Raw genomic sequence first — 15664 nt, 5'->3', positions numbered from 1 at the left:
ATTTTGCCACAACTTTGGAAGTATGCTTGGTGTCATTGTCCATTTGGAATACCCATTTGCGACCAAGCTTTAACTTCTTGGCTGATGTCTTGAGATGTTGCTTCAATATATCCACATAATTGTCCTTCCTCATGATGCCATCTATTTTGTGAAGCGCACCAGTCCCTCCTGCAGCAAAGCACCCCCACAACATGATACTGCCACCCCCATGATTTATGGTTGGGATGTTGTTCCTCGGCTTGCAAGCCTCCCCCTTTTTCCTCCAAACATAACAATGGTCATTATGGCCAAACAGTTCTAATTTTGTTTCATCAGACCAGAGGACATTTCTCCAAAAAGTACGATTTTTGTCCCCATGTGCAGTTGCAAACCGTAGTCTGGCTTTTTTATGGCGGTTTTGGAGCAGTGGCTTCTTCATGAGCGGCCTTTCAGGTTATGTCGGTATAGGACTCGTTTTACTGTGGATATACATACTTTTGTACCCGTTTCCTCCAGCATCTTCACAAGGTCCTTTGCTGTTGTTCTGGGATTGATTCGCACTTTTCGCACCTAAGTACGTTCATCTCTAGGAGACAGAATGCGTCTCCTTCCTGAGCGGTATGACGGCTGCGTGGTTCCATGGTGTTTATACTTGCGTACTATTGTTTGTACAGATGAACTAGGTACCATCAGGCTTTTGGAAATTGCTCCCAAGGATGAACCATACTTGTGGAGGTCTACAATTTATTTTCTGAGGTCTTGGCTGATTTCTTCTGATTTCCCCATGATGTCAAGCAAAGAGGCACTGAGTTTGAAGGTAGGCCTTGAAATACATCCACAGGTACACCTCCAATTTACTCAAATGATGTCAATTAGCCTATCAGAAGCTTCTAAAGCCATGACATCATTTTCTGGAATTTCCAAGCTGTTTAAAGGCACAGTCAACTTAGTGAATGTAAAATGTTGACCCACTGGAATTGTGATACAGTGAATTATAAGTTAAATAATCTGTCTGTAAACAATTGTTGGAAAAATGACTTAGTAGATGTCCTAACCGACTTGCCAAAATTTTAGTTTGTTATCAAGAAATTTGTGGAGTGGTTGAAAAACAAGTTAATGACTCCAACCTAAGTGTATGTATGTACACTCCCGACTTCAACTGTACACGTTACAGGTCGACCGATTAATCGGAACGGCCGATTAATTAGGGCCGATTTCAAGTTTTCATAACAATCGGAAAATCGGTATTTTTGGATGCCGATTTGGCCGATTATTATTTTTTTAGACCTTTATTTAACTAGGCAAGTCAGTTAAGAACACATTCTTATTTTCAATGACGGCCTAGGAACAGTGGGTTAATTGCCTTGTTCAGGGGCAGAACGACAGATTTTTACCTTGTCAGCTTGGGGATTCAATCTTGCAACCTTACGGTTAACTAGTCCAACGCTCTAACCACCTGCTTTACATTGCACTCCACGAGGAGCCTGCCTGTTACGCGAATGCAGTAAGAAGCCAAGGTGAGTTGCTAGCTAGCATTAAACTTATCTTATAAAAAACAATCAATCAATCATAATCACTAGTTAACTACACATGGTTGATGATATTACTAGTTTATCTAGCCTGTCCTGCGTTGCATATAATCGCTTAGGTACATGTTGCTCCAACCATAAACATCAATGCCTTTCTTAAAATCAATACACAAGTATATATTTTTAAACCTGCATATTTAGTTAATATTGCCTGCTAACATTAATTTATTTTAACTAGGGAAAATGTGTCACTCTTGCAAACAGAGTCAGGGTATATGCAGCAGTTTAGGCCGCCTGGCTCGTTGCGAACTGTACTGTACTGTACCTAACCATAAACATCAATGCCTTTCTTAAAATCAATACACAGAAGTATATATTTTTAAACCTGCATATTTAGCTAAAAGAAATCCAGGTTAGCAGGCAATATTAACCAGGTGAAATTGTGTAATTTTGCTTTCATTGCACGCAGTCAGGGTATATGCAACAGTTTGGGCCGCCTGGCTCGTTGCGAACTAATTTGCCAGAATTTTACATAATTATGACATAACATTGAAGGTTTAGACTTAGGGATGCCACCCGTTAGATAAAATACGGAACGGTTCTGTATTTTACTGACAGGAAAAACGTGTTGTTTTCGAGATAATAGTTTCCGGATTTGCCCATATTAATGACCTAAGGCTCGTATTTCTGTGTTTATTATAATTAAGTCTATGATTTGATAGAGCAGTCTGACTGAGCGGTGGTAGGCAGCAGCAGGCTCGTAAGCATTCATTCAAAACAGCACTTTCGTGCGTTTTGCCAGCAGCTCTTCGCAACGCATTGCGCTGTTTATGACTTCAAGCCTGTCAACTCCCAAGATTAGGCTGGTGTAACCGATGTGAAATGGCTAGCTAGTTAGCCGGGTGCGCGCTAATAGCGTTTCAAACGCCACTCGCTCTGAGACTTGGAGTAGTTGTTCCCCTTCCTCTACATGGGTAACGCTGCTTCGAGGGTGGCTGTTGTGTTCCTGGTTCGAGCCCAGGTAGGAGCGAGGAGAGGGACGGAAGCTATACTGTTACACTGGCAATACTAAAGTGCCTATAAGAACATCCAATAGTCAAAGGTATATGAAATACAAATCGTATAGAGAGAAATAGTCCTATAATTCCTATAATAACTACAACCTAAAACTTCTTACCTGGGAATGTTGAAGACTCATGTTAAAAGGAACCACCAGATTTCATATGTTCTCATGTTCTGAGCAAGGAACTTAAACGTTAGCTTTTTTACATGGCACATATTGCACTTTTACTTTCTTCTCCAACACTTTGTTTTTGTATTATTTAAACCAAATTGAACATGTTTCATTATTTATTTGAGGCTAAATTGATTTTATTGATGTATTATATTAAGTTAAAATAAGTGTTCATTCAGTATTGTTGTAATTGTCATTATTACAAATAAAATAAAAAAATAATTTGTAAAAATTAAAAAACGGCCGATTAATCGGTATCTGCTTTTTGTGGTCATCCAATAATCGGTACCGGTGTTCAAAAATCATAATCGGTCGACCTCTAGTACACGTACATACACATTCAAGGGCATTCAACAAGTATTGCAATGATTAGCGATACGTCTGCAGGAGATAGAGAGCTATGTCAAAGTTCAACACACTGCATTACAACATACTTGGTTTCTCACTTCTCGAAACACTCGGCAGGTAGCCTAGTGATTAGAGCGTTGGGCCAGTAACCGAAAGATTGCTGGATCGAATCCCCGAGCTGACAAGGTAAAAATCTGTCGTTCTGCCCCTGAGCAAGGCAGTTAACCTACTGTTTCCCGGGCGCCGAAGACATGGATGTCAATTACGGCAGCCCCCCGCACCTCTCTGATTCAGAAGACACATTTCTGTTGAATGCATTCAGTCGTACAACTGACTAGGTATCCCTACTTGAACTCACACAGGCATTCCAAAAATAAAACATGTGCTAAATGTTTTCTAATCTCTCCTCAACTGACTTTTCATCTCCAGCACTGACAGATGGAAGGGGTGTAATAACACATAATTAAATAGAAAATAATAATAATAGCCACCGAATATACAAAATATTAAGAACACCTGCTCTTTCCATGACAGACTGACCAGGTGAAAGCTATGATCCCTTGTTGATGTCACTTGTTAAATCCATTTCAAATCAGTGCAGATGAAGGGGAGGATACAGGTTAACTATGGGCTAGGTGGGACGCTAGCCAGTGAAATATCAGGGCGAAAAATTCAAAAACAACAAAATGTTATAATTCAACTTTCTCAAACATACAACTATTTTACACCATTTTAAAAATACACTTCTCCTTGATGTAACCACATTGTCCGATTTCAAAAAGGCTTTACAGCGAAATCAAAACATTAGATAATGTTAGGAGAGTACATAGACAAAAATAATCACACAGCCATTTTCCAAGCAAGGACATGTGTCAATAAAACCCAAAACACAGCTAAATGAAGCACTAACCTTTGACGATCTTCATCAGATGACCCTCCTAGGACATTATGTTACACAATACATGTATGTTTTGTTCGATAAAGTTCATATTTATATCCAAAAACAGCATTTTACATTGGCCTCCGACCGCAAGGCACTACAGAGGGTAGTGTGTACGGCCCAGTACATCACTGGGGCCAAGCTTCCTGCCATCCAGGACCTCTATGCCAGGCGGTGTCAGAGGAAGGCCCAAAAAATTGACAGGGACTCCAGCCACCCTATTCATAGACCGTTCCTCTCTGCTACCGCACGGCAAGCGGTACCGGAGCACCAAGTCTAGGTCAAAAAGGCTTCTTAACAGCTTATGGCTTAACAAGCCATAACTCTTGAAAAAATAATCAAATTGCTACCCGGACTACTTGCATTGTCCCCACCCCAGATTGTCATGCTGCTGCTACTCAGTTTATTATTCATGCATTGTCACTTTACCTTTTTCTACATGTACACTACCGTTCAAAAGTTTGGGGTCACTTACCATATGTCCTTGTTTTTGAAAGAAAAGCAAATTTTTGGTCCATTAAAATATCAAACTAATCAGAAATACAGTGTACACATTGTTAACGTTATAAATGACTATTGTAGCCGGAAACGGCTGATTTTTTATGGAATATCTACATAGGCGTACAGAGGCCCATTATCAGCAACCATCAGCTCCTGTGTTCCAATGGCACATTGTGTTAGCTAATCAAAGTTTATCATTTTAAAAGGCTAATTGATCATTAGAAAACTCTTTTGCAATTATGTTAGCACTGCTGAAAACTGTTGTACTGATTAAAGAAGCAATAAAACTGGCCTTCTTTAGACTAGTTGAGTACCTGGGGCTTCAGCATTTGTGGGTTCAATTACAGGCTCAAAATGGCCAGAAACAAAGAACTTTCTTCTGAAACTCGTCAGTCTATTCTAGTTCTGAGAAATGAAGGCTATTCCATGCGAGAAATTGCCAAGAAACTGAAGATCTCGTACAACACTGTGTACTACTCCCTTCACAGAACAGTGCAAACAGGCTCTAACCAGAATAGAAAGAGGTGTGGGAGGCCCCGATGCACAACTGAGCAAGAGGACAAGTACATGAGAGTGTCTAGATTGAGAAACAGACGCCTCACAAGTCCTCAACTGGCAGCTGCATTAAATAGTACCCGCAAAACACCAGTCTCAACGTCAACAGTGGCGAGGCGACTCCGGGATGCTGGCCTTCTGTTCTGAGGGCAAAATTGGGGGGTGCAACTCAATATTAGGAAGGTGTTCTTAATGTTTGGTATACTCAGTATATATGTGAAATATACGTCTGCGTAATATGATGCCTGTGGTGCTGGATCTATAGGCACTATCCGCATGTCAGCGTTACAACATTATTGAATGGAATTAAGTTGCCATCCTGAACCTTTTCCTTATTTACCTCTCCTCAATTCTCTACAATACCTCCTTCACTACCATTGCTCCCTTATTCTCCTCGAACACCTCACCTCTCTCCAGATACTCCTCCAGGCCCCTGCGGCGTGCGTCCAGCTGCTGCTCAGACAGGGAGAAGGGCCACTTCCCGGGGATCTTGGGGAAGGTGTAGCTGGCAAACTCCCTCTTCAGGTTCTGGTTCAGGATAGCAAACTCTCGGTAACGCTTGGAGCACAGCTGCCTGCCCGACATGTACACGTTGTACACCTGTAGGGGACAGACCGAGGTGAGCGGGAAGGCATCATATGACAGAACACTGGGGAAAAGATGTACCGTATTCCCTTGTAAAAGATTTGGCATGTACACAGGACTCTTAAGTGCGACCATTTTGGTTACATATGCGCCTACATTTTTTGCCGTGCGACATGAGCTGTGTTCGAATACTCATACTAACCGCACTAATCATACTATTTGTGTCGTAAATTGAGTATATATATTATGCTTATTTGTCATAGTATGGATATAGTTAGTATGCCAAAAGATGTCGTACTACATTCGTCAAAATACGAAGTATACAAGCAGTGGGCATTATTTCCATGCTTTTAGGGCCAATAATGCAATTCTTCAAAAAGTGGGCGTGGCTTCACATCGTTTTCAGATTTTAATAAAATCCAACGAGAGCGGATACAAATGCAATGCTTTAACTAATTATGACAATGTTAAGAAAATGTTGAGCAATGTAATAAAGTAATTACTTTTCAAATAAGTTACCTTACACGTTATGTTGGCTGACAATTTGTTAGCTACGCTGTCCTTACAAACCACATAGCATATCATTACAGCAGTATGTACCGGTTTGTAAGCTAGCTACCCAACGTTAGTTGCCTACTAATACATTGAACTTGCCAGTATATTAACTATATGCTATCTAACTGCCCAACGTTTATTGACTTGATTATTCCCGCCATTCTTAGATTAGCTCTATAGTTGTGCGTTCTCAATGGTCATTTGGGTGCTTTCTTAAATTTGCTCTGGCTATCTACACCGATTTCAGAGCACTCTTGTCTGAGTGTAGCAGAGCGGAGAATAACTGCTGAATTTACAAACGCTCAACACCCCTTGAAAATGGTGTAATGAAATTGTTTCCAGCAGCACAGTTGCAGTCACCAACACTCTGGATAACATGAAAACAGCCTAACCAGCTCTGTTAGGGTGAGTAAAATGGTCAGAGTGAGGTGTTCTCTCATTTGTGTCTGGAAGTAGCTAGCTAGCTAGCTAATGTTAGCCAGTTTGCTTGATGACGCAATCACAATTGCACTGCTCACTGCCCTCACCCACCTGGACAAAAATAATGAATATGTGAGGATGCTATTCATCAACGACGGCTCGGCCTTCAACGGGCCGCCCCCCTGGTGGTGAAGGTAGGCAACATTACCTCCACACTGATTCTCAACACGGGGTCCCACAAGGGTGCGTCCTCAGTCCCCTCCTGTACACCCACGACTGCGTGGCCTCACAGTTCCAACGCTATCATCAAGTTCATCTGACGACGCTTAAGTAGTAGGCCTGATTACAAACAACGATGAGACGGCCTATAGGGAGGAGGTAGGCACTGACGGCGGTGGCAGGTAAACAACCTCTCCCTCAACAAAACAAAGGAGCCGATTGTGGACTTCAGGAGGAACCAGGCTGGGCACGCCCCCATCCTCATCAACGGGGCCGACATGGAGGCGGTCCAAAATTTTAAGCTCCTTGGCGTGCACATCTCCGAGAAGCTGAAATGGTCAAACCACATGGACACCGTGATGAAGAAAGCACGTCAGCGACTCTTCAACCTCAGGATGCTGAAAGAATTCGGCCTGTCCTACAGGGCCCTCAGAGTTCTACAGGAGCACTATAGAGACCATACTGTCAGGCTGCATCACTGTCCTGCCCATCAGGACACTTACAACACCAGATGTCGAAGGTCGGCCAAGAAGATAAATCAGGGACCCCAGCCACCCGAGCCATGGCCTGTTCGCCCATCTTCCTTCACTCAGACGTGGGCAGTACAGGAGCATGTGGGCTGCTACAAGCAAAAACTAAAGCAGGAAGTACCAGTGACTCGCTCAATATGGAAGTGGTCTGATGATTCGGATGCTACACTACAGGACTGTTTTGCAAGCACAGACTGGAATATGTCCTGGGATTCATCCAATGGCATTGAGGAGTACAACACCTCAGTCATCAGCTTCATCAATAAGTGCATCGATGACGTCGTCCCCACAGTGACCGTACTTACATAATCTAACCAGAAGCCACAGATTACAGGCAACATCTGCATCAAACTGAAGGCTAGAGCTGCCCCTTTCAAGGAGTGGGAGACTAATCTGGACGCTTACAAGAAATCGCGCTATGCCCTCAGATAAAAACCACCAAACAAGCAAAGCGTGAATACTGAATTAAGATTGAATCGTCCGATGTGGCAGGGCTTGAAAACTACACTGCTCAAAAAAATAAAGGGAACACTTAAACAACACAATGTAACTCCAAGTCAATCACACTTCTGTGAAATCAAACTGTCCACTTAGGAAGCAACACTGATTGACAATACATTTCACATGCTGTTGCGCAAATGGAATAGACAACAGGTGGAAATTATAGGCAATTAGCAAGACACCCCCAATAAAGGAGTGGTTCTGCAGGTGGGGACCACAGACCACTTCTCAGTTCCTATGCTTCCTGGCTGATGTTTTGGTCACTTTTGAATGCTGGCGGTGCTTTCACTCTAGTGGTAGCATGAGACGGAGTCTATAACCCACACAAGTGGCTCAGGTAGTGCAGCTCATCCAGGATGGCACATCAATGCGAGCTGTGGCAAGAAGGTTTGCTGTGTCTGTCAGCGTAGTGTCCAGAGCATGGAGGCGCTACCAGGAGACAGGCCAGTACACCAGGAGACGTGGAGGAGGCCGTAGGAGGGCAACAACCCAGCAGCAGGACCGCTACCTCCGCCTTTGTGCAAGGAGGAGCAGGAGAAGCACTGCCAGAGCCCTGCAAAATGACCTCCGGCAGGCCACAAATGTGCATGTGTCTGCTCAAAGGGTCAGAAACAGACTCCATGAGGGTGGTATGAGGGCCCGACGTCCACAGGTGGGGGTTGTGCTTACAGCCCAACACCGTGCAGGACGTTTGGCATTTGCCAGAGAACACCAAGATTGGCAAATTCGCCACTGACTGCCATTAGGTACCGAGATGAGATCCTCAGACCCCTTGTGAGACCATATGCTGGTGCGGTTGGCCCTGGGTTCCTCCTAATGCAAGACAATGCTAGACCTCATGTGGCTGGAGTGTGTCAGCAGTTCCTGCAAGAGGAAGGCATGGATGCTATGGACTGGCCCGCCCGTTCCCAAGACCTGAATCCAATTGAGCACATCTGGGACATCGTGTCTCGCTCTATCCACCAACGCCACGTTGCACCACAGACTGTCCAGGAGTCCGCCACCTCATCAGGAGCATGCCCAGGCATTGTAGGGAGGTCATACAGGCACGTGGAGGCCACACACACTACTGAGCCTCATTTTGACTTGTTTTAAGGACATTACATCAAAGTTGGATCAGCCTGTAGTGTGGTTTTCCACTTTAATTTTGAGTGTGACTCCAAATCCAGACCTCCATGGGTTGATAAATTGGATTTCCATTGATTATTTTTGTGTGATTTTGTTGTCAGCACATTCAACTATGTAAAGAAAAAAGTATTTAATAAGATTATTTCTTTCATTCAGATCTAGGATGTGTTGTTTAAGTGTTCCCTTTATTTTTTTGAGCAGTATATTACGGACTACAAAAGGGAAACCCACACGCGAGCTGCCCAGTGACGCGAGCCTACCAGATGAGCTAAATGCCTTTTATGCTCGCATCGAGGCAAGCAACACTGAAGCATGCACGTGAGCACCAGATGTTCTGGAGCACTGTGATAACGCTCTCGGTAGCCGATGTGAACAAAACCTTTAAACAGGTCAACATTAACAAAGCTGCTGGGCTAGATGGATTACCAGGACGTGTAATCAAAGCATGCACGGACCAACTGTCGTGTCTTCACTGACATTTTCAACCTCTCCTTGACCGAGTCTGTAATACCTACATGTTTCAAGCAGACCACCATAGGAAGCGAAGGTAACCTGCCTAAATTATTACCTTCCCGTGGCACCCACGTCAGTAGCCATGGAGTGCTTTGAAAGGCTGGTCATAGCTCACATCAACAGCATCCTCCCAGACCCCCTAGACGCAGTCCAACTCACATACCGTCCCAACAGATCCACAGATGATGCAATCTCCATTGCACTCAGCACTGCCCTTTCCCACCTGGACAAAAGGAACACCTATGTGAGAATGATGTTTATTGACTACAGCTCAGCGTTCAACACAATAGTGCCCACAAAGCTCATCACTAAGCTAAGGACTCTGGGGCTAAACACCTCCCTCTGCAACTGGATCCTGGACTTCCTGACAGGCCACCCCCAGGTAGTAAGAGTAGAAAATAACACATCTGTCAAGCTGATCCATAACACTGGGGCCGCTCAGGGTTGTGTACTTAGTCCCCTCCTGTACTCCCTGTTCACCCACAACTGCGTGGCCAAACACGACTCCAACACCATCATTAAGTTTGCTGACGACACAACAGTGGTAGGCCTGATCACCGACAATGATGAGACGGCCAATAGGGAGAAGGTCAGAGAACTGGCAGTGTGGTGCCAGGATAACAACCTCTCCCTCAATGTGAGCAAGACAAAGGAGCTGACTGTGGACTACAGGAAAAGGCAGGCCGAACAGGCCCCCATTAACATCGACGGGGCTGTACTGGAGCGGTCGAGTTTCAAGTTCCTTGGTGTCCACATCACCAACGAACTATCATGGTCCAAATATACCAAGACAGTCATGAAGAGGGCATGACAAAACCCGAGATCCTCAAAAGGTTCGACAGCTGCACCATCGAGAGCATCTTGACTGGTTGCATCACCGCCTGGTATGGCAACTGCTCAGCATCTGACCATAAGGCGCTACAGAGGGAAGTGCATACAGCCCAGTACATCACTGGGACCAAGCTTCCTGCCATCCAGGACCTATATAAAATAGGCGGTGTCAGAGGAAAGCCCATAAAATTGCCAGAGACTCCAGCCATTATAGACTGTTTTCTCTGCAACCGCACGGCAAGCAGTACCGGAGCGCCAAGTCTAGAACCAAAAGCCTCCTCAACAGCTTCTACTCCCAAGCCATAAGACTGCTGAACAATTAATAAAATCGCCACCGGACTAGTTACATTGACCCCCCCCCCTCTCCCTTTTGTACACTGCTGCTACTTGCTGTTTATTATCTATGCAGTCACTTCACCCCCACCCTACATGTACAAATTACCTCAACTAACCTGTACCCCCGCACACTGACTCGGTACCGGTACCCCCTGTATATAGCCTCGTTATTGTTATGTTATTGTGTTACTTTTTATTATTATTTTTTACTTTAGTCTATTTGGTAAATATTTTATTAAATCTTCTTGAACTGAGCTGTTGGTCAAGGGTAAGCAAGCATTTCACGGTAAGGTCTACACTTGTATTCGGCGCATGTGAAAAATAAGGTTTGATTTGATCTCTACCAGAAGGTTATCATTAGCATAATCGCTAACTGCTACACAAAGTGTAGATCTACACGCACCGCATACTCAAACAGGGGCATGCCTCTGCAGTTTCAGAAATTTGCGCGAAAATACAAATCACGGATGGATTTTGTTCATGTCTTAACATGAACTTGGTTCAATACATTTTAGTCGACTCCATACTAAATTCAATACATTCAGTTTTAATGTCTGGAGTCCGTGATTATACCGCGTTCTCCGAAACACAGATTTTATAGTTCCCCATTTTAGCTTTGTAATTCTGTTAACTGTATGTCTCAACTCCCAGTATTAAAGGAATAACATCCTCTTAAAACATGAGTAAATGGTGAACATTGAGAAAGACACACCTGTTTTCAGTAGCGCGAGTGGTGGCACAAGTTGCTCTTGATGTCCTTCATTTAGCAAATCCCCACGCAACTCAAGTTTTGATTTAGTTGTCTAGTGTGTTAGCTAGCCAATGTGTTTACAGATTCATTATGAACGTGCCATGAGAAAAAGGTTTGTGAAAAAAGCAAGTGTACAATTTATGTAATGCATCGCTTTTACATAATGTTGAAACCTAATATTCTACAAATGACTAATTTCAATGATTAGGTATTTGTATCAACATTTTAAAACAAAATATGTATTTATAGGGTTACATATTTGTTTGTAGGGCACAACATGTGTTTCAGAAGTAGGCAGAAGCATATTTCCTAGTATTCCTATATATTATATTGTGCTCCTACATTTTTAAGTTAGGAGCAGCAGTGCCACCAATTAATGTATTTAATTTAGAGCCCTGCACGTACACATTCTTTAATTGGGAAGGGATAAATATAGGTGGAATTGTACATGTGTTAACTGACAGTGGCCTACACATTTTGGCTTGGCCGAAATCTGCACCGGAAAAGACACTGACTAAACTCTTCTAAAAGCCCTCATCTGTAGTAAACAAGGCCGTCCAGAAACCTCACTGTAATCAATTTTTTACTCACCACAAACCTCTCGGCATGCTGCTCCACGTGCTTGAAGGTGGGGATGGAGATGGGTACGGCCTGCTTGTCGCTGTAGTCGTAGCTGAGCTGGGCCGCGCTCTCGTCCCCAGCCTCCAGGCAGTCTGCCTCCTGGGGAGGCACAGACAGCACGGACAGCACCAGCTCCCTCTCTCCGGCCCGGATCAGATCCACCACCTGCTTGTGGGTGGCCCCCTCCACACTCACTCCATTACTGTGGGACGCATAGAGCGAGAGATGGCGGAATGGAATCAGTTGTGCTCATGTTATGCCTATTCATGGTGGTAGTTTTTGGTGAAGTTTGAGGCGGCTTATGGTAGAGAAATTAACATTATATTCTCTGGCAACATCTCTGGTGGACATTCCTGCATTCAGCATGCCAATTGTGTGCTCCCTCAAACCTTGAGACATCTGTGGCATTGTGTTGTGACAAAACTGCATATTTTAGAGTGGTCTTTTATTGTACCCAGCACAAGGTGCACCTGTGTAATGATCATGCTGTTTAATCAGCTTCTTGATATGCCACACCTGTCAGGTGGATGGATTATCTTGGCAAATGAAAAATGCTCACTAACAGGGATGTAAACAAACATGTGCACAACAAAGAAAAAAGCTTTGTGTGTAAATGTAAATTCTGGGCTATTTAATTTCATCTCATGAAACATGGGACCAACACTTTACATGTTGCATTTATATTTTGGTTCAGTGTACATTGTGAAATGACGTGCAATTGTATGATTTGTTTTGTTTGAATGGAAACCCGATTTAAAAAGCAAAATTGTCAATTTTTCACATCCCTACCATATACCGCCCAAGCCTAACTAACAGTACTGAGGCCAGATGGCAGCAGCATCAGGTGTATTGGCTAATCTGCTTATCAGAACCAAGAGGGTGGAGGGAGGGAGGGCAGGGGAGCACCTGCTTGCCATACACACTGTTTCCATCATTACTTATTCATTTCAGTAATACCAAATAAAAGAGTGAGAGAGACAGAGGCTGAGAGGTAGGGGGAGATGGAAGAGAAAAGAGTTTAATATGAAAGAGAAAGCAAAAAGCAACAAGACTAGAGGGGAAATTGGATCTTTCCTCAAGCTTATTCAGGGGTACTCAAAAGAATGGGAGACTAAAAGGGCTAGAGGGTGTAGGCCAGGGATGGGCAACTGATGGGGGTGGGTGCCACAAAATCTGAACTCATGAGGGGCTGATGCACAAACTAATTTTGAATTGATCTGAGGGCCACCAGTTGCCCATCCCTGGTGTAGGATAACCCCTCTCCGCAACACAGCTTTGATGTAGCCTTGATCCTTCTATCAAATCTGAAATACAATTCAGTGAAGCACCAAATTCATCTCATGAATACCCTAAATAGAACCGAGAAGGTAGGGAACTGAATAGGGATGAAGTCAAAATAAACAGGAAAAGTACCAAGAAAGAGTTGCCCAACTTCTTGATACTAGGCTACTTCATAAGACATTTTTCACTCATTGACAAGGGTGGATCTAAATGAATTGAAATCGCGAATTAAAACGTTGCCTACATTTTAGGTTTTGCACAATCAATAGTGGCGATTGACATCAGCCTAAAGCCATCTGGTAAAACAGAGAATGTGCATGCGCAAATAAAACCAACTTTGGTCAACCTATTGGCCTGATCCACTGACATGTGAGCTATAGGTGGTGTCAGCACCGGGGGAATAACTTGATGACTACACACAGTTTATTTCCAATCGTTGGGAAAGCAGTAGAAGCTGGTTAATGTGTCACATGAACACTACCGATCATATGACACAGGCAGAGTGGCAAGTTGCACTAGTTGATGATAAAAATATAGCCTAGCGTTAGGAAGGCAATCCCAACGGCACCTCATTTTCTATATATTGACCAGGGCCCGTAGTGCACTACGTAGGGAATAGGGTGCCATTTGGGACGCAACCAATCTGTTGACTCAAGTTGGGTCTACCATGTTCCTCATTCTTTCTCTCGCTTTTTCATTGAGAGAGAAAAGTTTGGTATCAATTCCATTTTCCACTCATGTTCTTCAAGAGTAAGGGAAACTAATATTTCATATAAAAGCAGAAAAATATGTGCCCTGAAGAGACTGCACTACTTCTGCAATGACATAAATGGAGTAATGTGGTACAGAAAGACCATATCCTTTGCAGCCTTTACTTTTTTAAAGGATGGTATGAAAAGTTTATTCTCTCCTCTGAGGTTGATTAAAATAGTCTATTTATGACTTAAGGTGTTGGCCTTGCCAAAAAAACATTGCTGTTGTATAGTGTCTCAAGGGTCCAGCCTTGCCCGTTTCAATTCCACCCAGATACACCGACTTGCACACAAATACACTCAGAAATATGGCAGGTGAAAACACACGGACTTACAATACAAACAACCCATAGGCCGGACACACACACACACACACACACACACACACACACACACACACACACACACACACACACACACACACACACACACACACACACACACACACACACACACACACACACACACACACACACACACTTCAAAGCATGATTTACTGGCTACATAAATAGACTGGGGTAATTAGAATGGTTATGGTAGACCGTCAGACAGTTAAAAAAAAAACAATTGAGTTGAACTGTCTACAGATGGTTGAGTAACATGTTGAACAACTGTTCTCACTGTCATTATCCCGAGGACACTGGAGTGAGAGAGCGCCCTGACTTTATAATCTCACACCATCCTTTTATTATACTGATGTTATCAAGAAACCAATGACAAATGACACTCAGCTCATGATCATAGGATTAAGATCACCTACCAACTGCGCAAACGTAGCTCTCTACCTCTGCCAAATTAGCTAGCTCAAGATGTAACGCTACGGATAGCTAGCAAAGACATTGTTAGGGTGGAGCGAACACTACTCACAAATTTGTGCGAATGACTGCCAGTCTGGATTTCTTTAATAAAAATGCTTGCTAGCTAATTAGCAAGGCTACTTGCTAGCTGAGGTTAGCTAACTAGTTACAGACGACATATCGGCCAACTGCTGTAGTGTGGTTAACTAGCTAGTTAGCCAATTTGCTAGCTAAGCGTTAGTTGTGGGGAGTCGATTCCAAAATAATGGATTCCTCGCCCGGTGACTCCCCCCATTTCTGGTGTGAAGCTTTGATTAATCTAGGAATCGACTCCTAAGATTTAGTATTTTTGCAAGAAAAAAAACAGTTGCTGTAAACTACTTCCAGGAACAAACTCACGCAAGTTCACTCAAGTAGGGGCTATCAATGAGCAGGCCGAGCTATTCTACACGCAACAAACCGAAGACCAAACACACACTAGCATTTTTCAAAGCAAAGATAAAAGAGCAGGGGGGCCGGCGAGGGAGAGTGCGCATAGCCTATATCTTGACAATCTTTATCTCACAATGTATGGTAATGCCTTGTAAATTCACTAAAAGTTGATATGTATGTATGTATGTATGTATGAGTGACACACACACAGTTGGTCAGAAGTTGGGCGTATATATATATTTGGTAGCATTGCCTTTAAATTGTTTAACTTCTGTCAAACGTTTCGGGTAGCCTTCTACAAGCTTCCCACAATAAGTTGGGTGAAT

General features: G+C 43.4%; 1 protein-coding gene across 2 annotated transcripts in view; it reads right to left on the bottom strand.

The window, feature by feature from the left end:
• The window catches only part of LOC115173283 (sorting nexin-27), a 46399-nt gene that overhangs the window by 18971 nt on the left and 11764 nt on the right, over positions 1–15664 (bottom strand). For both annotated transcript variants that reach the window (XM_029731240.1, XM_029731239.1), the window contains exons 2-3: positions 12047–12278; positions 5494–5686 (exon numbers count right to left, since the gene is read on the bottom strand). In XM_029731240.1, coding sequence (XP_029587100.1) covers positions 5494–5686; positions 12047–12278 — 425 coding nt within the window. The remainder of the gene's footprint in view (positions 1–5493; positions 5687–12046; positions 12279–15664) is intronic.

Source organism: Salmo trutta, chromosome 34 (genome assembly GCF_901001165.1).
Source record: "Salmo trutta chromosome 34, fSalTru1.1, whole genome shotgun sequence".
Taxonomy (NCBI): domain Eukaryota; kingdom Metazoa; phylum Chordata; class Actinopteri; order Salmoniformes; family Salmonidae; genus Salmo; species Salmo trutta.
The sequence above is the reverse complement of the archived record's forward strand: the minus strand, read 5'-3'. Positions and strand labels throughout refer to the sequence as shown.